The following is a 26,928-nucleotide window of genomic DNA, read 5'->3' on the forward strand; positions in this document are numbered from 1 at the left end:
ATACTTTTGGGCTTTCAGCTAAGGTATATGCTAACTATGTACACAGAGAAAACAGACTTGACTTACCTGCACTGCCGAGCTGTTTATAAAACCTGTACTCTAAATGAAGCTGTGGAGCACGTGATTTTATTGGTTCCTGAAACCCAAGAAGAGAAATTGTGATCAGATTTAGACAAATAAAATTTACCATTCCTAGGTTTTCAAAGTCAACTAGAGCTAAGACCACTTAATATTTTAGAGATATGTAATACATTTTCTTACTACAATTTCTCTTTGAAAGCACAGCTAGGGGAAGATGAAGCTGAAGTATATACAATCCCTTCCACAGATATTTAAGTACAAATACTGTGTATGAGCCATCATTCAAGGATAGCTCCCTCACCAAGAGGTATTCTCCTGGAACATATTCTTCTAAGAAACCAGATGCCAAACCACTGAATTCAATACCAGCATGAAAAAAAATTAAATAAATACATACCAGCATGTATTCCCTGCTTGTTTTATTATGAATTTTGGGTGATAAACAGTATTGTTTTTAGAAAAATGATACATGCTCAGAAAAAAAAATTCAAATACACAAAAATTAGGAAGAGACTAAAAATAATCTAAGATCCTACCATTTTAAAAAAAGCACTATTAACATTTTGGTGAATGTCCTCCCAAATATTTATTGATACATATATTTAGATATAATACATACTTGAAAATATATTTAAAATACACAAGACATTATATTTGCTCTTTTGTAGTGTGTCTTTAAACTCAACTATGTAATGATGACATCTTTCCATGTCAGTAAATAGCTGTGTGTGTGTGTGTGTGTGTGTGTGTATTTTTTTTAAGTAGGCCCCATGACCAACATGGGGCCTGAACTCATGACCCTGAGATCAAGAATTGTATGCTCTATTGACTGAGCCAGCCAGGTGCCCCAGAAAACTTTATATAGATTTTAATGGCTGTAGTATTCCCCCTGAGTGTCTGTGTGTGTATGCACACACATATACCACAATTTTAGGACATTTTGACTATTTTCAGTTTTTATTATTATGAATAATGCTGTAGGAACATTGTATGTATATTTATTTTTACACTTAAGAAAATTGAAGACTGTAAATGCAATTAAAATATGTATGTTAAAAAAGTAAAATATGTATCTTTAATCAATATGATGCTTGAGTTTGCAAAAATAGTGTTTTCTAAAGACCCTGGAGATAAAACAGCCAAACTACTACATTTTGTACTACATTGAACTTAACCAGCCAGTTAATTATTCTGAACTGACAGCATACTGGGCAACTAGTTAACAAGAAAATTAAACATCACCCTGGAAAGTAGATCCATGTACTCATTAGGATAGCTATTATCAAGATCACAGAAAATAAGTGTTTGTGAGGATGTAGAGAAACTGGAGCCCTTGTGCATTGCTGGTGGGGATGTGAAATGGTACAGCTATTATGGAAAATGATATGGCAGTTTCTCAAAAAATTAAACATAGCATTACCACATGATCTAACAATTTTACTTCTGGGTATATACCTCAAAAAACTGAAAGCAAATACCAAGCTGGTATTTGTACACCCATGTTAATAATGGGTATATATGAATAAACAAAATGTGATTACATTTTCCTGCACACACACACACACATACACACACAGAATATTATTCAGCCATAAAAATGAAAGACATTTGAACACATACTACAACATAGATGAACCCTGAAGACATTATGCTAAGCAGAATAAGCTAGACACAAAAGGTCAAATACTGCATGATTCACTTATTTGAGGGATCTAGAGTAGTCAGGTTCACAGAGACAGTAAGTTAAATGGTGGTTGCCAGGGGCTATGAGGGAGGAAATGGAAAGTCAGTGTTTAATGGGGATAGAATTTCAGCTGAGGAAGATGAAAAAGTTCTGGAGAAGGATGATGGCAATGATTGCACAACAATGTGAATGTATTTAATGCCACAGAGCTGTACACTTATAAATGGGTTAAAATGGAAAATTCTAGATACAATTCTTTATCAGATATATGTTTTTAAATTTTCTCTCCCATTCCATGGTTTGTATTTTCACTGTATTCAGAGTCCTTTGATACACAGTTTTTTATTTTTATAAAGTTCAATTAATCTCTTTTCTTGGTTATGCTTTTTGTGTCATATCTAAAAAATCACTGCCAAATCCAATCTCGTGAAGCTTTTCCCCTAAGTTTTCTTCTAAGAGATTTATAGTTTTGGCTCTTATATTTAGGTCTTTGATCCACTTTGAGTTAAATTTTTATGTGTAACATAACATAAGCGTTCAACTTTAATGCACATGGATATCCGGTTTTCCTAACAACATTTGTGGAAAACAGTCTTTTCTCCAGCGAATGGTCACTTGGCCCTTTTAAAAGATAGGCTCAGAAGAAGGAGATCCCCCAGTTTCCCTTGATAATTCATGCTAATGTTAAACACATTTCATGATTTCAAAGGTCTTTATATGTAGTTTAAATCTCCATGACTGAAACTAAACCTATTTCTCCTTTGTCCTCGACAAAATAAAATAGCTCTTCAATAAACTCTGAACACTAGAACAACTATCTTCAAATAACAAAACTATTCAATCATTTCTTAGACTATTAGGCAAAGACTTAAGACTATTAGACTATTAGAAATAGACTAAGTCTATTTCTTAGACTATTCAATTCCTTTATTCAGACAATGTAATTTCAATTCCTTTAAACTTTCCTCACTGGTCCTATTTTTTAGTTCTTTGATCATCTTTGAAGGCTCTTCCTGAACTTACTTGTTTTCTGACATTTTTCTTAAGATCTAGAATCCATAAATCAGAAGTTTCCTTGAAGTTATCTAGTCTATCCCTTTGCTTCTAGGAAGCTTTTATCTAAATCAATTCAGGCAGGCTGAAATAGTTCATATCTCTACTGAGTTCTATGAAAGAATTCATATTTTTCTTTGATTATAAAATCAGCACAGTTGAACTTCAAGCTTCTCAAGATTCTTGTAATCAAAAGAAAAAGTACATAAGACTAATTACACTGTAAAGTCACTTCTTTATTCATTTATGTCCTCAATAGAGAAAGATCACTCTTGAGAGTCTCCATTTGGTTTTAGATCTTCCACTATAGTACTGTTAAAGCAGCCAATTATGGAATTTGTCCTTCAGAAAAATCCCTAATAAGTCACAAGGAACCAAACAGAAACAGGATAACAAGTTAATATGGAAGCAGAAGTTGATCTTTCTGGAGGTTTTTCTGGAGAAAAGTCTTTGGATTCTGACAAGCCCCAAGGAGCAATGAAGGAAAAAGTCACAGATCCTTCTTCAAATATAATACTCTAAAACTTCACAGTGAATATCTTAATAGAAAATACTAAAATCTGATGTTGGGTAACTAAGCTAGCAGATTAAAAAAAAGTAAAAACTCTTTAGAGTTACAAGGTTGAAAGTGAACATACATGTCAAATGTATTCAGACACGAGGAGCTTTTTATCACAGATGATAGGATTTATATCCTTTAGGCCAATTCCTTTAACATATAGTTAAAGTCTGCTCACACAATTACAGCTTCAAGGTGCTCTTCTGGAAGCACTATGAACAAAGGACATTATGAACACTGAGTCTACATCTTGTGGAAGGCAGCAAAATTAGCAACATGGAGAGATTTTTTTTCTAACAATTGTTACGAACTTATTTTAAAAAGAGCCTGAGAAATCTCAGTGATGGGGTAAAGGAAGGGTTCATTATACTATTTTATGTTGTATATGATTTTTTAAAAAGGTTCCTAAAAATCTAAGAAACAAGAGCCCACAATGAAGATCCAAAGTAGAAGGAAAAAAGTACCAGCAGGCCTTCCTTGTATTTCTGTGCCAGATGCTGATTACATTTCCACAGAGGGCTGGCTATTTGCCAGAATCACGGTTATTCTGGAACACACATGTCTGCCTGAAATCCTAAACCGACAGCAGACGGCTACCTTGTAGGACTATAATGCTTAAGGCAAATTTTGCTGTTACAACAAAAAGAGCTCAATTACTGCCCTCCTATCTCCCATGGAGAACACAGACCAACAGCAAAAGAGGCAGCCCGTAGACAAGATTGTTATCCTATAAAAAGCCTTTATTTAAGATTTATTTGAAAAAGAAATGAGCTCCTGAGATACACCATACTAGATGACATGAGGTCTATTTTTAGCTTTCACTCTTGGCCATACAAAGTAGAATATAGTTTAACAAACTGTAAGTGAAACGCAGTGATCCATCATGTCAACAATATATAGTAAGCTTATCTAGTTAACTAGTATGAACTTGGAAGAAGAAATCTAGGTAGAAAAAACTGCCCCTAACAAAAAACCTCAAGAGAAGTCTTGATAAATAAAAGGACAAAGACCAATATACAGTGTTGAGACAGTATTTTAAAGAGTTTCAGGAGCTACTTCTTCCTGTTACTAGTCCAACTTACCAAAGTAGTAAAACAGAAAAAGTAAACAAGCAGATAAACTAGGGAACACTTTTACGGAACCAAATTCCTATAAAGAATATGGTTAATCCTTTGATATTCAATCTTAGAAAATATTTGGCTTGCATTGTTACATGCATTACCTGTCCTCCTGTTCCCATTTCTCCAACAAGAGTTCCAAGTTAACAAACAAAAGAAAACACTAAGTTCCCTAGCAGCTACCTGCTCTCAGCCCTGCTTCCTATCCATGTCTTTGTAGAGAAACCAATCTGATAACTGTCTGACAGTTGTCTTCATAAGACAACTCTGACTTTTTCACAAACTGACAAACTCAATCCACACCCAGAACAGGTGTGGATGTGGTAAGTGCAATTCGTTAGAAAAGAACAGCATTATGACAATTATCACAAGATACTTCCTTCAATCATTAACTCCTCTGTCTTCCAACTAATAAAGCCCCAAACTGCTTTAAATCCTGGGAAACTTCCTAGAAAGACAAACATTTACACAGTTTCATAGAAACGAGTCATATGACATATTTCATATGACTAGAAATGATTTTGTATTGACCTTAAATATAAGATAAAGAATTTTCTTCTAAAATTACTCTTCCTTAAAAATAATATATATCTTGATAGGATGCTATCTTTAAAGACCATGTTAGTTATTCATAAGATTAGTACTGACAAAAGTCAATTTTTTGTTTCAAATTTGACCACAAGATGTGTTTTTCATATTTGACAACTTTTTAAGGCAATGATTTGATGGATCAGATTTGGTTCTCTACTAAAAGTATATTAATACATACCTTACATTTAAAAACTGGATTAGTCACAGTTAAGCAAAAGAAAATGATAAAATTTCCAACAGCTTTATCTTTCAAAAAATAGCACTCTGAAAGGTACAAACTTCACAGAAATTACTAGTCTCCCAACAATTGTTTTTCTTCCAGCTATTTTTAGTAACTATTTTTAATTTTTTAATAACTATTTTTTGACTCATTGTTGCTGAAACTATAATTAACATCATCTGACTGACTATATAGCTTTAGACTATATAGCAGTGATGAGTCACTGTAACACTATATATATATATAGTTGAGGGAAAGTGACTGTGGGATCATATGCAAAGGAAAAAAACATTAGTATTCCTGTGAATCCTTACAACTATTTCCTGTAAAAAGATATGTGAGGGATGAGAGTACCAAAACATAATTACCACAAATATAAATTCTACTCACCAGTTTGATAGCTACATATTCATTGGTGTAGAGATTTTTACCTAGGGGAAAAGCAGAATGTATATGTTTTAGTGACATTTATTTTGGGAAATGCAAAGCAAAATCTTAGCTTACAGGGTCATGAGAAAGGTCACATTCCCAAAGCTATTCACATATATGAAACATGATTTATAAGTGAAAAGCTAAACAGAGATAATTAGACCCAGTAAGACAAGAATAGAAATCACTTGAGAATTTGGAAATTTAAGTTAGACGTGAGAACTTAAAAAAAAGAAAACAAACCTCTTTTCTCTCTCACACATTTTGTTATTATTTCCCAACTATTAAACCATGAAGCAAACCAAGAAGTCCCAGAATATCAAATACACAAATTTTAACTTTGGCACAACAGACACAAACCCTCACTTTTTTTTTTTTTTTTCCAAACCCTCACTTTTAAACTCACTAACAAATGGAGATTATATATTACTTGTCATGGTATTTAGTGTTGACTTGGCAAAAAGGACAGTGTGAAATAAACCCAATTACTGTCGTACCCTCCTTCTGGAAAACTCGTCTAATGTCTGTAAGTAGATGATTCTCAAAGCTGTTGTGATTCTTCACCAGAACTCTAGCTCTTTAACTATGAGCAGGAAACAGCTCTCTGCCTGAATACTTAGATGTCTTAAAAGTTCTTTCTGCAATAGTAATGATTTTTTCCTCTCAACTTCTCTACCTGTATAAATGGAATCAATATTCTCCTAGACATCTAAAGTAAGTACCTAGAGTGAAGATGAGGATGAAAGCAGCATTTAACCACTTGGTAAACCCACACTCCAAACCAGGTACTTATCTTCCCTAACCTGTCCATCTCTACTGATTCTTGAAAGCTAATTTTAATTCCTCCTGAGTGGTTGTTTAGTCACTGCACTGGACTTCACGTTTCTTCTTCTTATATATTTGTCCTATCTTAATCAGCTAGACTATAAATATCTTGAGGATAGGAATTTTATCTAATGGTTCTCTCAATGTCCTATGGGGCTTAAGACTCTGTTCTGCACATCTCAAAGACACCCAAAACCTTGACTGATGAAGTTATTGGCACATATAATTACTTTTTAAGTAATACATAGAAGTAAATGTTATATTTATACATACACATACATGTACATAGCTGCCTATATATGTACATGGAAAAGGATATAGAAAGATGTACATTAAGGCGTTAAAATGACTGTCTTAGTATTTCCTGATTTTTATATACTATAGTTTGCTTTTATAAATGAACAGTATGCTGCTTGCAATTTATGTTCCTATTTTAATTAATTAATTTTTTAAAGATTTTTATTTATTTATTCATAAAAGACACACAGAGGGAGAGAGAGAGAGGCAGAGACACAGGCAGAGGGAGAAACAGGATCCATGTAGGAAGCCCGACGTGGGACTCGATCCCGGGACTCCAGGATCACGCCGTGGGCCAAAGGCAGGCACTAAACCACTGAGCCACCCAGGGATTCCCTTAATTAAATTAATTAATTTTTAAAGATTTTATTTATTAATTAATGAGAGAGACAGAGAGAGAAAGAGAGAGAGAGAGAGAGAGAGAGAGAAGGGCGGCAGAGACACAGGCAGTGGGAGAAGCAGGCTCCATGCAGGGAGCCCGACGCAGGACTCGATAGGGGGTCTCCAGGATGAGGCCCTGGGCTGAAGGCGGCGCTAAACCGCTGAGCCACTCGGGCTGCCCTATATTCCTATTTTAACCAGGATCTAGACAACAGATGGCCCTTTGCAAATCATACCATTATATTTTTAATACCGCTATCAGGTTGCCAAGCACCTTTATGTGTCAAAGAGTACACTACTTTAGGAATAACTTTTGTCTGCAAATAACAGTAAAGAGGACTCACAGATTGCCAGAGAAATACTTAAGAAACCATTATAAGATGAACAACTTCTTTTTTAAAGAAGCAAAAGTAGAAAATAGGTATTTTTTTCTCTATATATTAATTGCATTAAGTGCCTAAAAATTGGTGTTCCTGATTAATCCTCTCACCAAAAACATTTTTTAATAGATTTTATTTATTTGATAGAGAGTATACACACACCAGAGAGCTCGAGCAGGGGGAGGGGTAAGGGGAAGAGGAAGGGCAGAGAAAGCAGCAACTCTCCGCAGAGCAGGGAGTCCAACATGGGGCTCAATCAGTGGACCCTGTAATCATGACCTGGGCCGAAGGCAGACACTTAACCAACTGAGAGCCACCCAGGCGCCCCACTAAAAACATTTAAAAAAATCTATTTGATGAGATTGTGAAAAGGATACTAATAACGGGGAGAGGATAGTTGAAGTAGAAACAGCCAGTAGAAGCAGATTAAAACCCAATAGAGGCAGGGCATCTCATACCTGTGTGAATTCCCTTGCATGTATAAAGTTAAATTTGATTTTCTCCTGTTTAAAAAAACTCCAACTTGGCCACAGACTTATCCCCATATCAGATATAATACCGCATAAAGATTTTTCAGGACAGTCCTTCCTGGCACAGTATAAGCACTGTTATTGTGACCCCAAACCAATTTTGGCACAAAGCTAACCCTAAGAACTTAGTATCTCTTAAAGGAAAATGGTCAAGTTTAAAATTGTAAACAGGGATCCCTGGGTGGCGCAGCGGTTTGGCGCCTGCCTTTGGCCCAGGGCGCGATCCTGGAGACCCGGGATCGAATCCCACATCGGGCTTCTGGTGCATGGAGCCTGCTTCTTCCTCTGCCTGTGTCTCTGCCTCTCTCTCTCTCTGTGACTATCATTAAAAAAATAATAATAATAAAATAAAATAAAATTGTAAACACGTTTGGGAGTCTTTCAGAATTGGACACCACCACCCTACCCAGACAGTTTTTCAGCAGTAAGAATTCCTACGGCGGGTAGAGGTACCAGAATTCACCCCTTACTCATTTAAAGTATAACATGCCTTTACTGTCAAAAAATTAACTTAACCAACCTTTGAAGTACATGCTTAATGTAACAGATCTTCAATTCAACTGATACAATATTTAAGTGAAGAAAGGTGCTTGTGTAAGTATAACGGAGTACTAAACCTAGATTCTGATCTGTGAGCAAAAAAACAGAGGAGGGCAGCCTGGGTGGCTCAGCGGTTTAGTGCCACCTTCAGCCCAGGGTGTGATCCTGGAGATCTGGGATCGAGTCCCACGTCGGGCTTCCTGCGTGGAGCCTGCTTCTCCCTCTGCCTGTGTCTCTGCCTCTCTCTCTCTCTCACTCTCTCTCTCGCTCTCTGTGTCTCTCATGAATAAATAAATAAAATCTTAAAAAAAAAAAAAAAAGAAAACAGAGAAGGCAAATCAGGAGCTCTCAGGGAAGAAATTATTTTCTTTCTTTCTTCCCCCTAATTACTTCCCAACCACCCACCTCTGCCCAGAATCTTTAAAAATGAGTAGGATTTAAAAAAAAAAAAAATGAGTAGGATTTTAATAGATGAAGGGGAAAAGGCATCCCAAGGCAAAGAAACTGTATGAACAAACAAAAAAGTGACAAAGTAGATGGTACAGTCTAAGAATGATAGGTGGTCTGGGAATAGATGGACTATAAATTCTATCATGAGGATCAGGAAAGGGTAGAAATAGGCAAAGAATGGTTAGGGTAGCAAAAGAGACTAGAAAAGCAAGGCTCAGGACTTTTAAGAAAAGTCCTCAATGCCATCTTAAAGTTTAAAACAAAAGGTTTTAAAGTAGCATGGTGACATGATCAGATCTGTGATTCTAAATAACAATTTGTGAGGAAGCATAAACAATGAGTCAGAAAAATAAGAGACCAGGGGCCCATGGGTGGTGCAGTCGGTTAAGCCTCCAACTCTTGTGTTGGCTTCAGGTCATGATCTCAGGGTTTTGAGATCGAGCCCCACATCGGGTGCTGTGCTCAGTGCAGTCTGCTTAAGACTCTCCCTCTGGGCATCCCTGGGTGGCTCAGTGGTTCAGCGCCTGCCTTCAGCCCAGGGCATGATCCTGGAGACCCGGGCTCGAGTCCCATGTCAGGCTCCCTGCATGGAGCCTGCTTCTCCCTCTGCCTGTGTCTTTGCCTCTCTCTGTGTGTCTATCATGAATAAATAAATAAAATCTTTAAAAAAAAATAAAAAAGACTCTCCCTCTGTCCTTCCCCTCCATGCTCTCTAAAATAAATAAAAAATCTTTTTTAAAAAGAAGAAAAATAAGAGACCAGAGGCAGCAGAAATTGTTTGAACATTTAATATCCATCTTATGCAGATTATCAGACATCTAAGATGAGCAACACTTAGTTTTCACCCCAGAAGAGACTGTATTCTAGCTCCTCACACAGGGCCTTGCACAGGCAGCTCAATTTTTAAATTATTTTTTTAATTTTTAAATTATTAATCACATACTGTGATGAATTAAAAGAGGAATATGAACAAGTCAAGTCGGCACTCGAGGGGAGCCTTGAAGGACAAACAAGAGGAGACAATAAAGGATATTTCCTAGTGTATAAAAAAATACTAACTTGAATAGTGAGGTGGAAACAGGATAGAAAATGCACAGAATCTGATTTACTGCAGGTGGACCAATATGAATGAAGCACAAAGTATACAGAGAGAAATGGTGAGGAGTAAAGCCAGAAAGATCCAGTAGGGACAGAATGTGAATAACCTCAAATGCCAGGTTCTTACTCTGAGGTATGCACAACCACGCATACATGGAGATGTGTCAGGGCATAAGCTACACAAATAAGACATGCTTTTCCTAGATCCTCATTTTTCTTTGAAGATTTGGGAAAAATCTTTTTTTATAGTAAAACAAACTTATTATAGAAACTGCACAGATTTCGTTTGAAGAAAAAAAATGCAAGAGTTTAAAGAAATCCCAGGCACTTATGGATATATGCTTCTTGCAGAGTCTAGGGAGTCTCAGCAATCAGTCGGGAAGCTTTTTCTCATTTTCCCTGTGTTCTGCTAGGTGGCCCAGTTTTCACAATGCACTTCACTTTCTACAGGGTGAACCTTCCATCTCCTGTGAGTCAGGTGATACCAGGGAGGGAGGTGATTTAGCCATCCAACTGCTTCATATATAGACTTACCACTAAACTCTCTGTTTTTACTCCTTTGCATCCTCACTTTCTGAGTTTCCAGTGTCTCCAATTCTTGAGCTCAACTGGCATATTTTATGTTACAAACTGGCTTATCCTTTCAATCATCAGCTTTCTCTGGACTGCTAAGTCAGTTACCATTTAACCATCTGCTTTCCAGCTTCCAAAATTCTGTTAACATTTTTCACCTGTTCTCCTCTTCTCTCCCACTTTTTTTGGTTCCTTGTGGTTTTATGACTTAAAAGGTCAAAAAGAATTTTCAACTCATCTTTTTATCCCCAGCAACAAACATAATACCTGATTTGTAATAGGTAACAGATGCTGGCTGCAGTGAACCAAATTGATGTAACATACAGAAGGTTCTGAGAAAGTTCTAGGGTAGTAAAAAAAGAAGCCTAGTTTACAATCAGATATGGATAATCCTAAATGCAAATACAGTTCTGACTTCCTTATTCAGCCTGCTGTGAACCAACAAAGGTCTTGTGCTAAAAGAAAAAGCATGATGGTGGAATATTAATATTAATCTGGCCCCAAAGTATAAAATAGAGAAGAATACCCAGAAAGATGAAAGGGGAAGCTTTGATAGCAGAACATTTAAAGAATGACATCTACCACAAACTATGTGGTTATGAGCATTACATGACTTAGAATTTGTAAACTGCAAGGTGCTAGATAAACCTAATTTTTATCTAATTCTTTTATTATTGCAGGGTATGAGCCAATGTTTCCTGGCAGAAAACAACTTAAAAAATACAATTTATAATCAAGGCATTTCAAAGAAAAAACTAATAACCTTTGGATTATATGTAAACATGAGGGATACTGAAAAGAGGAGGGTCAAAAATAATGGCTCCATTAGTGGAGAACAGAAAGAGCCAAGAGAGGAGGCACTCTTCTACTCTACCATGATGATGCCTCCTTTCAAGGTTCCATTAAACCTAAAAGTAATAGATAATTATGAAACATCTCTCAGCTTCAATTTTCATACCTATATAAAAAATATAATTGCAGAAACATAATGAATGAGACAGCCTATGTTAACACCAAATGTGATGGCTGATACATCACAAAATGCTGGCTTATGTTTGCTTACTTTCTCTGGGGGCACCAAAAGAACTGAACACATGTCACCCTCTTACAAAGCAATTATCCTTATTCCTAAGAGGCAATGGAGGTGACTGGATAATTCTCTTAAGCTATGCATCACTCAAATGAATTCCTCTGCCAGAGGGCATTATTAAGACTGAACAGGCCAACACAAAATGCAGCCATGTGGAAGGCTAGACAATAACTCAGCCACTATCCTCTTGTGATATACTTACTCAAAAATTTTGCTCTGGAAGAATTACAAAAATAGAGGGTTAAAATCCTGCCCATTTAAAATGAACGACTGCTTCAACTGAAATGTATTTATTAAGTATATATATTTAAAACATATAAATAACTGAGAAAGGCAGGCAGTTTAATGGACAGCGAAATATCATCGATCAGATGCACAATCCCAAGCACTCAAAGCTTTTAGTATCTGTTGCACAAAATCCACAATGCTTCCCACGCTGACTTCCTGGCTATGAGTTCTTTTATTGTTAATGGAAATGAAACTGCATTACATAGTAGTTTCTGGAGCTTTACATCTAAACTCAGCCCTTTTGAAGCAGCAGTCCTGGATGTGATGCCGCCCATAAAACCCACTGCATCAAAACTTCCTATTTCAGTAAGTCACCTACAGAGACAACATTTACCGTAAGCTTCATCAGACACAGCATTATTTCAAAGAACCAGCAGGTCTCAGTTCTCAGAGTCACACTGATAAAGGAACATACAGCCTCAGGTTCCCAGTTTAGTTAGATCTCCAGCTGTCACATTTTCTTGCCCTAAAGTGAAAGTAGTACATTTATAAATTACTACCTAGAACTGTAAAAAGAAAATAATCCAGCCAAATGAACTTGAGGTATTTTGTTTTAAAACAAGAAACCACTTTTACATAACTCAGATAGGTTACCGTGTCTATTTAGGGCCAAGAGGACAGGCTGGCCTAATGCCTTCACTACCCAGAGAACATCTTTTTAAGCAGGCAGTATGATTAGGGGTAAGGAGATAACAAAACATCACTACAACTTTAAAGAAAAAAGCCACAAATCCTTTTAATTTTTACTACCTTAATTCTACTAGTATATTAGTATAATGTGCAGAAATATTTCCCAAATGGTTAGCAAGAATAATTTCTCCTGGTGTTAAGTTTTTTGAAGGGATTACTTATCAAATCATTAGTATATTATAAAAAAAAACCTATTACATCTTGCTTAACACTTAGAACAGTATAGAGCACTTACTATTAATATGCAAAAACATTTGTATTTATTTATATTAAACATGACTATTTTAGACCATATTAAAATGTTTTCTCAACTGCAGGACATGATCTATTCGTGGAATGTGAAACAAATAAATACAGAGGATCCTGACCAACATGTCCTTTAAAGAAATATAGCCTAAAATAAAAAATAAATACACACTTAGCAAGGGTATTATTTCATGAAATGTTTGCTGCAGATATACATACATATTAAACTATGTATGTATTGGATCACAATATAATTTATTTTTTAGTGTAGGTCATAGTGAAAAAAATAAAAAATAAAAACCTTCCAGGGGTACCTGGCTGGCTCAATTGGTGGACCATGGGACTTTTTTTTTTTTTTTTTTTTTTTTTAATTTTTTTGACCATGGGACTCTTAATCTCAGGGTCATGAATTCAACCAAAAACAAAATACTTATGAATAAACCTAACCAAAGAGGTGAAAGACTTGTACTCTGAAAACCATAAGACACAGATGAAAGAAACTGAAGATGACACAAAGAAAAAGGAAAACATCCCATACAAATAGCATTAAAATGTCTATACTACTCAAAGCAATCTACACCTTTAATACGATCCCTATCAAAATACCAATAGCATTTTTCACGGAGCTGGAACAAACAATCCTAAAATTTGTATGGAACCACAAAAGACCCCGAATAGCCAAAGCAACCTTGAAAAAGAAAAGCAAAGCTGGAGACATCACAATTTGACTTCAAATTATATCACAAAGCTGTAGTAATCAAAACAGTAAAGTACTAACACAAAAAGAGACACACAGATCAAAGAAACAGAGACTCCAGAAATGAAATCATAACTATGTGGTCAGTTTAATCTTTGACAAAGCCAGAAAGAATATCGAATGCCAAAAACACAGTCTCTTTAACGAATGGTGTTGGGAAAATTGGACACCAACATGCAAAAGAACGAAACTGGACCACTTTCATACACCATACACAAAAAAGGACTCAAAATGGATGAAAGGCCTAAATGTGAGACTTGAAATCATAAAAATCCTAGAGGAGAATACAGGCTACAGGCAGTAACCTCTTTGACTTCAGCCATAGCAACTTCTTTCTAGATATGTCTCTAGAGGCAAGGGAAACAAAAGCAAAAATAAACTATTAGGGCTTCATCAAAGTAAAATGCTTCTGCACAGTGAAGGAAACAATCAATAAAAGTATAAGGCAGTTTATGGAATGGGAGAAGATATCCAAGTGGCATATCTGATAAAGGGTTTCCTTATAGATTTCCAAAATCTATAAGGAAATTATTTAAAAAAATAATAAAACAACAAAAAAGGAAATTATCAATCTCAACATCCAAAAAATGAATAATTCAGTGAAAAATGGGCAGAAAAAATGAACAGACATTTCTCCAAAGGAGTCATCCATATGGCCAACAGATACATGAAACGATGCTCCACATCACTCATCATCAGGGAAATACAAATCAAAACTACAATGAGATATCACTCCACACCTGTCAGAATGGCTAAAATCAACAACACAGGAAACAACAGGTGTTGCAAGAATGGAGAAAGGGGAACCCTCATGCACTATTGGTGGGAATGCAAGCTGGTGCAGACACCCTGGAAAACAGTATGAAGGTTTCTCAAAAAGTTAAAAATAGAACTACCCTACAATCCAGCAATCACATTACCGGGTATTTAACCAAAGAATACAAAAATACTAATTCAAAGAGATACATGTACCCTCATGTTTATAGCAGCATTATCAACAATAGTCAAATTATGTAAAGAGCCCAAGTGTGGACTGAGTGATGAACAGAGAAAAATGTGGTATATAGATATATATAATGGAATATTACTCGGCCATAAAAAAGAATGAACTCTTGCCATTTGTAATGACATGGATGGAACTAGAGAGTATTATTACACTAAGTGAAATAAGTCAGAAAGAGACAAATGCCATATGATTTCACTCATATGTGGAATTTAAGAAACAAAATAAAGAAGCAAAGGGAAAAGAGAGAGAGAAGAGAAATCAATAAACAGACTCTTAATTAATTACAGAGAACTGATGGTTACCAGGGGAGGAGCAGAGGGAATGGGTGAAAAAGGTGATGGAGATTAAGGAGTGCACCTGCTGTGATGAGCACCAGGTATTGAATGGAAGTGTTAATCACCACACTGTACACCTATAACTAATATCACACTGCATGTTAACTAGAATTTAAATAAAACATATAGATACATGTGAAAAAATTATTCCAAATAAAAACCTTCTGAAAAGTAGTTTCAAAAATCTCAATTTGAGTCAGTGATAGGCTTAGCTTTATTGACTTTCCTAAACTATTAAACACAATATTATGATCAATCTGTAAGAAAAATGCGGGGTTTCTAGTGGCTCAGTTTGGAATGACGCTCAGTAGAGTAAAAGAAGGTGTGGGAGTATCATTTATAAATGGGGTCAAAGAAAGAACCACGTACTCTGTTTCAAGAAGGTAGCCTGTGAAGTACTTACAGAGGCCTATGCTTTATTAAGCAAATGTGCAAAACTGTCCACATCAAAGTGGTAAGAAAAAAATCTGAATCACCTCAGAAAGCATGATATGCAGAAAAATATTTAAGTATTTTTTTTGTATTCTGTAAAATTTTAAAGTTATATAATGATTACCCATGTAACCTCACCCAATTTCAAAAAATAATTTTGAAGCAAATCCCAGGTATTATATTTTATTAATAAATATTTCATTATGAATCCTTAACAGATTTGGAGTAGTCTTTCAAAACAGGTAGATTACTTGCTATTTGAAGACTTCTGCAATACAAATGTGGAAAATTAAAAGACCAAATGAAGACACAGGGACAAGGAGAAGGTTATGGCACTAGTCAGAAATTTCATTCAGGAAGAAAAGTCCAGTTGGTCCTTTGAAAAGCAAAAGAATTGAGTGAAAGAAGACAACTATGAACAGAGTTCAAGGTAAAGCAATTGACTCTAGAAAAACTAAAACCATGGATTGTCAATAATTTGAACTTGGTCGTTAGGTAAAAACAGTCTGTTATTAGTATTTTTGTTGTCGTTGTCGTATCTAGGAATCTAATGTCAAATCTGAAGGCATGAAGATTTAGCTTTATCATCTATGAGTTTTATAGTCTGGATTTAGTTCTTTGATCCATTGTGTATTAATATTTGTGTATGGTATGAGGTACAGGCTCAAATTCAATCCTTTGTATCTGAGTATCCAGTTGTCTCAGCACACTATTTGTTGAAAAAATTATACTTTCCCCTTTGAATGGTCTTGGCATACTGATCAAAAAGCAATGGACCAGTTCATATCTGATTCTCAATTCTGTTCCATTAATCTATTATATCCATTCTAAATCTATTCTAATGTAACTACCACTAGCATTAGATCACTGCTGCTTTGTAGTAAGTTTTGAAATCAAAAAGTGTAAGTCATGGAAATTTGTGGGTTTCTAAAAATTTTTATTTATTTATTTGAGAGAAAGCATGAGAGAGAGCATGAGAAAGAAGAGAGACAGCACAAGCAGCAGGGAGGGATAGAGGGAGAAGCACTCTCCACCCAGCAGGGAGCCCAATGCAGTAGTTGACCTGGGATTGTCACCTGAGCCAAAGGCAGATGCTTAAACGACTGGGCCAAGCAGGTGCCCTGTTCTTGTTTATCAGTACCGTTTTGGCTCTTGTGCATACCTTGCAACTCCATATAAACTTCAGGATCAGCCTGTCAATTTCTACAAAGGCGGCAGTTTGAATTCCTTTTTTTTTTTTTTTTTTTAAGATTTTATTTATTCATGAGACACACAGAGAGAGGCAGAGATACAGAGGGAGAAGCAGGCTCCACACAGGGAGCCCGATGTGGGACTAGATCCTGGGAATCCAGGATCACGCCCTGAGCCAAAGGCAGATGCTCAACTGCATTTAGGCCAGGGACTGTGTTGAACTAGAGATCAATCTGGGGAATATTACCATTTTAACAATATTAAGTTTGATCTTGAATATCAATGTCTTTACATGTATTTAGGTCTTCTTTCAACATTTTATAGTTTTCAGAGTATAAATTCTATACTCATTTTGTTAAATTTATTCTCTTCTGATAGTATTGTAAATAGAACTGTTTTCTTAACTTCATTTTCAGATTAAACATAAATACTTTCGTTTAATAAAATTTGGACCTCTTCTCTCATGACCCATTACTAGAAGCATATTATGTCTTATAATTAGAAAAGTATTAGGGGGTGGGGTGCCTGGGTGGCGCTTAAGTGTCTGACTCTTGATTTCAGTTCAGGTCATGATCTCAAGGTCATGAGATCCAGCCCCACATCAGGCTCATTCAACACATAGTCTGCTTGAGATTCTCTGCCTCTCCCTCTGACCTATCCCCTGATTACACTCTCTCCCCCATCCAATCAATCAATCAATCAATCAATAAAATACTTTAAAGTATTAGTATCTTTTAAACTCTAACTAGGAAACCTTTTATATAAATGAATTTTCCAGATAAGTGACACTCCTTCAATAAAAGCTAAAAGGTAAAATCTCTTACAATGAAAATGTTTCTGAAGTTTCAATCTTCATAAAAAGTATCTAGCACTCATTTTGGAAGCACATACACCAGAACTGAAATGATACATAGATTAGAATGGTCCCTGTGCAAGGATGACATGCAAATCTGTGAAGTGTTCCATATTTTTTTTTTACAAATTTCCAATTATAAATAACCAAGCAATGGGGATGTAATGTGTAGAATGGTAACTACAATAAATAATGCTATACTACATATTTATAAGTTGTTCAGAAAGTAAATCTCACAAGCTCTCATCATAAGAAAAACAATTGGTAACTATGTATGATGACAGATGCTAACTGGACTATAATGACCATTCTAGGGATCCCTGGGTGGCGCAGCGGTTTGGTGCCTGCCTTTGGCCCAGGGCGCGATCCTGGAGACCCGGGATCGAATCCCACGTCGGGCTCCCGGTGCATGGAGCCTGCTTCTCCCTCTGCCTGTGTCTCTGCCTCATTCTCTCTCTCTCTCTCTCTGACAATCACAAATAAAATAAAATAAAAAAATTAAAAAAAAATGACCATTCTATAGTATATACAAAAATATCAAATTATGTTGTGCACCTGAAACTAATTTATATGCCAATTATACATCAAATAAAATTGTTTTTATGGTTGACTTATCTTAGAGAGAAAGAGAAAGAGAGCATACAAGTGGAGAAAGGGGTAGAGGGAGAAGGAGAGAGAGACCCCCTCAATGAGCACAGACCCCAACACAGGGCTTGATCTCACAATCCATGAGATTATGACCTGAGCCAAAATCAAGAGTCAGACACTTAACCAACTGAGCCACTCACACACCCCTAAAAAACTTTAAGAATATCCAAAGTTTTAAAAAATGACTCTAGTCAAGATGAATAATAATTATATCACATCACTCGAGTGACACCCTTAAAGGTTAATGGAGTATATAAGGCTATTCTGCCTAGACGGCTCTGCTTTGCATACTCTGTCCCCTCCCTTGCTATCTGTCCGCTAGCGATTACTTCTTGATTTACCAACACCCTCTCCCATGTTTCTTATATGGGAGACTAAGAAAAGTGTAAGTGTGTTATAAATCCATATAAAATATGAAGACAGAGGCTTTAAGGAAAAGACTTTAGTTCTAAAATACAGAAACTTGGGCAACCCAGGTGGCCCAGCGGTTTAGTGCCGCCTTTGGCCCAGGGCGTGATCCTGGAAACCCAGGATCGAGTCCCACGTTAGGCTCCCTGCATGGAGCCTGCTTCTCCCTCTGCGTCTCTCTCTCTCTCTCTCTCTCTCTCTCTCATATGAATAAATAAATAAAATGTTTAAAAAAATAAAAAAATAAATAAAACACAGAAACTTTTGGGTACATAGGTCCTAAGATGTCTATTTTGGCTGCTAAGACATTTAAAATTTTTTACTGTTGTTTTGGTTTATTTGCTAGTCATCAGCTTTGGTGTTCCACAGAGCCAGAACTTGTTACAAAAAATGATACCATATGCAGTTTTACTGTAGCATGGCTAAAAATTTCAGCAAATGTAGTTTACAATTCTAATTTACCTTAATGTTAACTTATACTCTATATAAATTTTTGTGAAAAAATAATCAAATATTCTGAAAATATAGATATATTAGAGTATTTGTAGAAAATTATACTTGTATCACTGATACATAAATTTCCTGCCCAAAATATATAAAACAAAATTAATTTTCTCCAATAAGCTATGAGGATGATGTTATAGTTCTGATAATTATCTTTATGAAAATGTTTATTGTATTATTTACTTATAATAATAATAAAAATCTACAAGTAATGAGAAGCCCAATTATATGGTAACAATTGTGGTAATCCACTTGATGAAAAAGAATATAGCCATTAAACTTGTAATCACGAAAATCATATTAGCAATTTAGTAAATAAAAAAGCAGAATCCCAAAGCATATCCAACTTTGTTTAATGTAAGTGCATATATATGTATTTGTGAGTTAAAAAAATTATGTACATTATATATACACATGACAAAACAAAGACGTGCTTTAATTTTCTGTGATGCTACAATTCTACCACAACAAACTAACAAAAACAATACAAAGCTAGCTTCATGAGTTGCACTTTCTGGATGATCAAATCCAAACCATCTAATTATTATTTAGTTTAATGAAATCTCTGAAATAGTTTACAAAATAAAGATAAATCAAAAAGTAGCAATACAACCTCAAAAAGCCATGTTAACTTTTAGTTTCATGGCACAAACATTAGCCTAAACTACCTAGAAGAGCCCTTTAATCATAGAAACACAAAATTACTTAAAATCACAAAGCATTTATTGTTGAAGCAAAACCATCCAAACTGGAGAAACTCCCCAGTATTATTCCTTACATACCAGTACCACTAGATAAAGCTTGTTCTGTGTTGTTTTTACAATACAAAAAAAAAAAAAAAAAAAAATCAGGGGGGCCGGGATGGCTCACTCAGTTGGTTAAGCATCCAACTCTTGATTTTGGCTCAACTCATGATCTTGGGGTCATGGGGTCACACCTGTGTTGGGCTCCATGCTCAGCAGAGTCTGCTTGTCCCTCTCCCTCCCCTCCATGCACGCTCTCTCAAATAAATAAAATCTTAAAAATATATATATAAAAAACTAAATACCTTCCAAGTTTTTAAGAAAAATTACAATTTTTTGTGGGAAGGGGGAATGAGATCAGAAGTTCTTATTAATTTGTGCTCTCCAGTGGGGGAAAAGATGACATGTAATGCCTTCCCAGTTTTTTTTGCCATCAATAGGATAAAGTCCATGATCTACATCATGGCCCACACCTCATCAAGAAAGGACTGCTGACATCTCTAGCCTCACATCCCCCACTGTACCTTATTAAAATAAAAATCTCAGGGCAGAATAAGGTACAGTGTTCATAATATCCTCCTCCACTTTGATTTTATTCTAAATTCGAAAATACATGCTTTGCAAAATTGAAAATAAATAAAAAATAATAATTAGCCAATGCTTTCCTTCCCTCCTTACCTCCCAGATAATTCCTGTAGATTAAAGTTGGGGATGGTCCACTATAAAAATTAAATAATGTTACTTAAAGAAAGGATTATTGGCTATCATTTTATACTTTATATTTCTTTTCCTAATAATAGGCAATTGTACTAAATGCCAACGACTATCATTTTTGGAATGAGATATTCTAGTGCCCTTTTTTTTTTTTCTGGATTTTTTTTTTTTTTTTGGATCTAGTGCCCTTTTAATTTTTTTATCATCATGTGGTATTTTCAACCACACACTTAAATGACAAGTGGTAAGTTTACAAGAACAAAAATAATCTATTTGGGATGTCCCAGATCTGGACTCTGATTTCAACTCTGTGGCAAACTAGTTTATTTTAGCTTAACCAAGTCATTTAGTCTCTAATCTCTTTCCAATGCCAAGGTTCCTTACAGGCCTAAAACTTAACTATTACTTTTGTTGTTCTGGACTTTATATACCATTAGTGATGGCAGTAATCCGCTAACTAATGCTTTGTTGATAGTTAAAACAACTACTAATCTACCTTACTATCTCATCAGCTAGCTCATATTCCTATATGTTTCTAGAATATCTCAAAAGTCTGTCAAATAAATGCTTCGCTGCATAAAAAGGTATAATGCATTGAGGTATCTGGCTTAACATGGCAGATAAAAAAGATGCATTTATCTTTATTTCTCTCCAAAACCCCACTGAAATGACCAAAAACAAAACAAAACAAAAAGACAAATAAAGGAAATGAGAAAAGAGCAGACTCAAGATGTCAACATTCAGAAGTAGTGAACAGACAAGACCTGAGAAGGCAGACCTATACCACAGAGGAAAAATCTAAATGCTAAGACTGCCTAATAAGATTGATAGAAAGCTTACAATTCTGTTGGAAACTTGAGAAGATGAGGATCCCTGGGTGGCTCAGCGGTTTAGCACTTGCCTTTGGCCCAGGGCGTGATCCTGGAGTCCCGGGATCGAGTCCCACATTGGGCTCCCTGCATGGAGCCTACTTCTCCCTCTGCCTGTGTCTCTGCCTCTCTCTCTCTTTGTGTGTCTCTCATGAATAAATAAATAAAATCTTAAAAAAAAGAATTAAGAAGTACTGATACTTGATTTGTACAGAATTTTCTTAGTTATCCACATATCTTGCATTAATTCTTGACTTTCCTTTTTTTTTTTAAGATTTTATTTATTTATTCATGAGAGAGACAGGGAGAGAGAAAGGCAGAGACACAGGCAGAGGGAGAAGCAGGTTCCATGCAGGGAGCCCAATGTGGAACTTGATCCCAGGACTCCAGGATCAAGCCCTGGGCCGAAGGCAGGTGCTAAACCACTAAGCCACCCAGGGATTCCCAGTATTCTTAATTCTGAGGGAACGGAGATGGGGTTGTACATGAAAGAAAATATAATAACAGTGCTCTCAAAGCTCAGCTGTGAACAATATTTTCACAGTCATAAGACTATAAATGTAGAAAAATAGTTTAAGTATAATAAGTATATTGGGAGAATGTGGGTAGTGCTTGGGATGGTGTATACAAGAAAAATAAAAAACAATATTTAATAACACTTAGAAAAAAGGAGGTATCTAGAGGACATTGTTAAAAGAGTTGAAATGCTTTCTTGTAGAGATTAGAACTTTACAACCTATGCCATATGGTTGTTTTCATCAAAATTAGACTTTAATAATAGGGGCACCTGGCTGGCTCAGTTAGTAGAATATCCAACTCTTGATCTCAGGGTTTTGAGTTTGAGCCCCAAATTAGGTATAGAGATTACTTTAAAAATAAATTCAAATTAAAAATTAGATTATAAAAAATATAGATCTATTGCATCCTCTTGCACTAGTAACCGAACTCAGGAAAAAACTGGATTAATCTAGCATGATCTGCTCAGAGAGTCCACTTTGGCTGCCAGTAAGTTCCACTTCCTTTGATAAAAGCTTTACCTTTTTGGAAAAGTTCAGATAGTTTTCTCCTTAAGATGCATGATGACATTACGTAAATATTGATTCTGAACTCTCTTCATAATCAAATCAAAGTCATCTTTGCTTCACAGTCCTGCCCACACAATTCCAGATTGGTTTTAGAATTCCTGGAAACTTCACCATTAAATTCTCCTGATAAACTAGCCAAGATGCATAATCCTGCAAGAATCCTCTCTGTGGCACTTCTAAATTTGCCTTATTAACGTGATGCAGACTGTGTGTCAGCGAATGTAGTTGAAGTGCTTGACTCCTACCGTTTTTTGATGGATTATGCTGACAAAAAAAAAATTCTTCCTCAAGATCTGTTAAAGCTGTTTAATCTCAACAAACTCTGAGTTAGAACCATACTCAAAAGAAATAATTAAGAAAGGCTATAATTCCAAAAGAAATTTAAACTACAATACTACTAAGAACAAGAATTTTATACTTATTTGTAGTTTTTTCAAGAAAATTAAAATGACTTATTTCTGGAATCATAATTTTATTTTATTTATTTTTTTTAAGATTTTACTTATTTATTCATGAGAGACACACAGAGAGAGAGGCACAGACACAGGCAGAGGGAGAGGCAGGCTCCATGCAGGGAGCCTGACGTGGGACTCGATCCCGGGTCTCCAGGATCGCGCCCTGGGCCGAAGGCGGTGCTAAACCGCTGAGCCACCTGGGATGCCCTGGAATCATAATTTTAAATTAAACCCCTCTACACATACTGTGGACGCAAAAGAAAGGATATAACTGTTGCACACCTGTGAAGTGTGCATCTCTAACTGAGGGAGGAAAGTATTTTGTCAGATCTACAGCTTACTTTTTTTTAATTTTTTAAATTTTTTTTAAAGATTTATCTGTTTGTTTATTTATTTGTTTATTTATTTATTTATTTATGATAGACATGGAGAGAGAGAGAGGGGCAGAGACACAGGCAAAGGGAGAAGCAGGCTCCATGCCAGGAGCCCGACGTGGGACTCGATCCCGGGACTCCAGGATCGCACCCTGGGCCAAAGGCAGGTGCCAAATCACTGAGCCACCCAGGGATCCCCTATAACTTACTTTTAAATGGTGCAAACACAGACAGACATTTGCACACTCCCACACAAATGTACACACATCTCCAAAGATATAGAGCATATGGGACAAATTGGGTGTAGAGATTAACCGCTGGTAAATCTAGGTTAATAGTATATTGTGGATAATCACCATCCTATTCTTTTGCTTTTTAGTAAAATTTTAAAAATCTTCTTCAGGGGCACCTGAGTGTCTCAGTGGTTGAGCATTTGCCTTTGGCTCAGGGCTTGATCCCGGGGTCCTGGGATCGAGTCCCACATTGGGCTCCCTGCGTGGAGCCTGCTTCTCCCTCTGCCTTTCTCTCTGTGTCTCTCATAAAAAAACAAAATCTTAAAAAAAAAAAAACAAAAAAAAAACACTTCTTCAAACAAGGTTGGAAAAAATTAAAACAAAAGTTTAAACAATATCTGTATTATATAAGTGCTCACTATGTATCAACACTGTATTAGGTGATTATATACATTATCTGAATTATAGCTTCAAAACAAATCTGTAAAGTAGATATTATTATTAATCTCATCTTAAAGAGGGTAAAACAAAAACAACTTGGAAAGGCAACATGACTCCAGGACTCTGACTTTTAGTCACTTGGGAAAAGAGAGTAATGACATGACTTCTAAACTTGTTTGTTCTGCCCAAAGACCCTACAAACTAACCAATGTATAGGAAAACCTTAACAATGTTGTAAAAGCATAATACATCAGTTTTTGTTTCATTAGTTGGCGTGGTTTTTGGCTGATACAAACTTAGTTCTACATGTTCAAAATGTTACGATTACTAATAAACTATGAATAAAAAAGTATAAAAAAGTAACACTTGATTTTTTAATGCCTTCACTTTCAACCAGAGAATAAATACTCTTAAATTTTATCTTAAGTTTATATTCTTTCAGATGAATGATTTTCAAAAATTTTTTAACACAGCAGAGGGGCATCTGTGTAGTGCAGTTGATTGAGCATCCAACTCTTGGTTTCCACGCAGGTCATGATCTTGAGGTCATGGAATCGAGCCTCAAGTGGGACTCTATGCTGAGTGCAGAGTCTGCTTAAGACTCTTTCTTTCTCTCCCTCTGCCCCTCCTCACCCTCTTGTGTGTGTGTTTCCTCTCTCTCAAATAAAATCTTAAAAAAAAAAATTTTTAACTCAGCAGAATGGTATCTTTTAAACAAAATCTTACTGAAAACTCAGTATATAGGTGAGAGCCTAACTCCTAACTCTTCCTTTCCTATCCTAAGAAATAAGGACTCTTTTTTTTTTTTTTTTTTTAGAAATAAGGACTCTTAAGACCTAGTGGGATACAAAATGGAACCAAGGGTTTTAGAAAATACGCATCTGTAAACTGTTAATGATCACAACTGCCAAACATAGAACTGACTGGTAAAAGCTGAAGTTACAAATTCCAGTTTAAATTCATTAGTGATAGGTCATTCAGGTAAGGAAAGAACAATATGCAGAGATTTTGTCATGTACACCTTATTTTAGTCACAGAAATAAGTATCTTATTTTAGAAGCCAAGGAGGAGGGTGTCAAAGGACAAGCTGCTACCCTTGGCCAATTTACCTTCGTCAAAAACATCCTCCTGTGTTAATGTACTTTTACATATTTCGTCAGATACAAAAGATGAGAAAAAGCAAAAAAAATGAATTCTTCGTGCCTCCATTTCCTTATTTGCAAGTAAAAAGATTCTCTAACAATGTCCTATTTCATAAGGATAATATGAAGATTATTTTTTTTATTTATGAAGATTATTAAAATTATATGCAAGACTGTCTAGTCTAAGGGATCTCCCATTAACATAGGTACATACCTATTAGGATGTGAAAGAAATATTATATATTTATTCTTCCAACTAAGAAGAAAAACAAGCCATTATTTTTAGACTATAATAAATGTAGACAATATTTTCTTAACTCTGGAGGAATAGAATCATTTATATCTTTTTTTTTTTAAGATTTTATTTATTTATTTATTCATGACAGACAGAGAGAAAGAGGGGGCAGAGACACAAGCAAAGGGAGAAGCAGGCTCCATGCAGGGAGCCTGACGTAGGACTTGATCCTGGGTCTTCAGGATCCGGCCCAGGGTTGAAGGTGGTGCTAAACCACTGAGCCACCTGGGCTGCCCAAATCATTCACATCTTGATGTTTACATGGTCTTTCTAGGCCTGATTCAGCAGAATACTCAAAATTTTAAAAAACTCCTCAAAATAGCCCCCATGTTTCTCAATTAATAAAAAAGGCAATCTGCACATCTCTTTCCACTCTATCATGTCTTTCTACCTTTTATTCACAATCATCCTTCATCAATCTTCCTTTCTCAAATCCTCAAAAATCCCTTATCTACTGAGGCAATATACACAGGGAAGACTCCACAGAAATAATCTTCCCACTGAGAAACAGGCAAAGACCACAAAGAAGCAACTCTTAAAAGAAGAAATATAAATCAATGTATAAAGACATTTTATGTGAACTTATACACATTTAATGAGACACCATTTCCCCCGTATCAGACTGGCATAGATCAAAAGATTCTAAATAATGCTCAAGGCTTTTGAAAGGGTAGGGAAAGAACCACCTATGCAAACACAGGCAGAAAGTAAAGAGAAATCATCTTTCTAGGGGGCTAACTTACAATATGCAACAAAATCACAGATATGTATATCCTTTGACTCAGAGTGTATATTTTCAGGATTTATCCTAAGAAAATAATCACCCAAGTTTGTACTACACGGATGTATTATAAGCATCTATAAGGATGCTCAATATAGTATTATTTAGAATATGAAAAAACAATTTATATACATATATAAATTGGCTAAATAAATTACAGAATAACTACAGACATTAAAACTGAATGATCTAGGAATGCCTGGATGGCTCAGTCAGTTAAGCATCTGACTCTTGATCTCAGCTCAGTCATGATCTCCAAGTCGAGAAATGGAACCAATATAGGGCTTTCACACTAAGTATGGAACCTGCTTAAGATTCCTTCTCTGTCTCTACTCCCCTATCTCACGCATGTGCACACTCTCAATCTCTTAAAAAAAAAAAAAAAAATTACCTATATTTAAAGTAAAATGAGAAGTCTGTGCTATAATAAGTGATAAAAGTAGGTTTATAGTACAATTTGATTACATTTCCAAATATGTCCTGATATACATTCTAGAAAATTAATCACATAAAAATAGTGGTTATCTTTGGAGAAACTT

At 35.7% G+C, this 26,928-nt stretch overlaps 1 protein-coding gene and 1 non-coding gene across 41 annotated transcripts in view; one reads left to right on the forward strand and one right to left on the reverse strand.

Annotated features, from left to right (window-relative positions):
• The window catches only part of CSNK1G1 (casein kinase 1 gamma 1), a 168,813-nt gene that overhangs the window by 76,816 nt on the left and 65,069 nt on the right, over positions 1-26,928 (reverse strand). For 38 of the 40 annotated variants that reach the window (XR_012022765.1, XR_012022766.1, XM_072809084.1 and 35 more), the window contains 2 exons: positions 5,697-5,737; positions 67-136 (listed from right to left, as the gene is read on the reverse strand). Coding sequence is in view for 36 of the 40 variants with exons in the window: in XM_072809084.1 (XP_072665185.1) it covers positions 67-136; positions 5,697-5,737 (111 nt within the window). In the remaining 4 variants the exon portion in view is untranslated. Of the gene's footprint in view, positions 1-66; positions 137-5,696; positions 5,738-12,521; positions 12,654-26,928 lie in introns of those variants that run through there. The other 2 variants (XM_072809112.1, XM_072809111.1) reach the window with 2 other exon arrangements.
• LOC140623403 (U6 spliceosomal RNA) lies at positions 17,713-17,816 on the forward strand. The gene has a single exon (XR_012023022.1). It is a non-coding gene; the product is annotated as a U6 spliceosomal RNA (small nuclear RNA).

The sequence above is a fragment of the Canis lupus genome, chromosome 32 (genome assembly GCF_048164855.1).
Source record: "Canis lupus baileyi chromosome 32, mCanLup2.hap1, whole genome shotgun sequence".
Classification (NCBI taxonomy): Eukaryota; Metazoa; Chordata; class Mammalia; order Carnivora; family Canidae; genus Canis; species Canis lupus.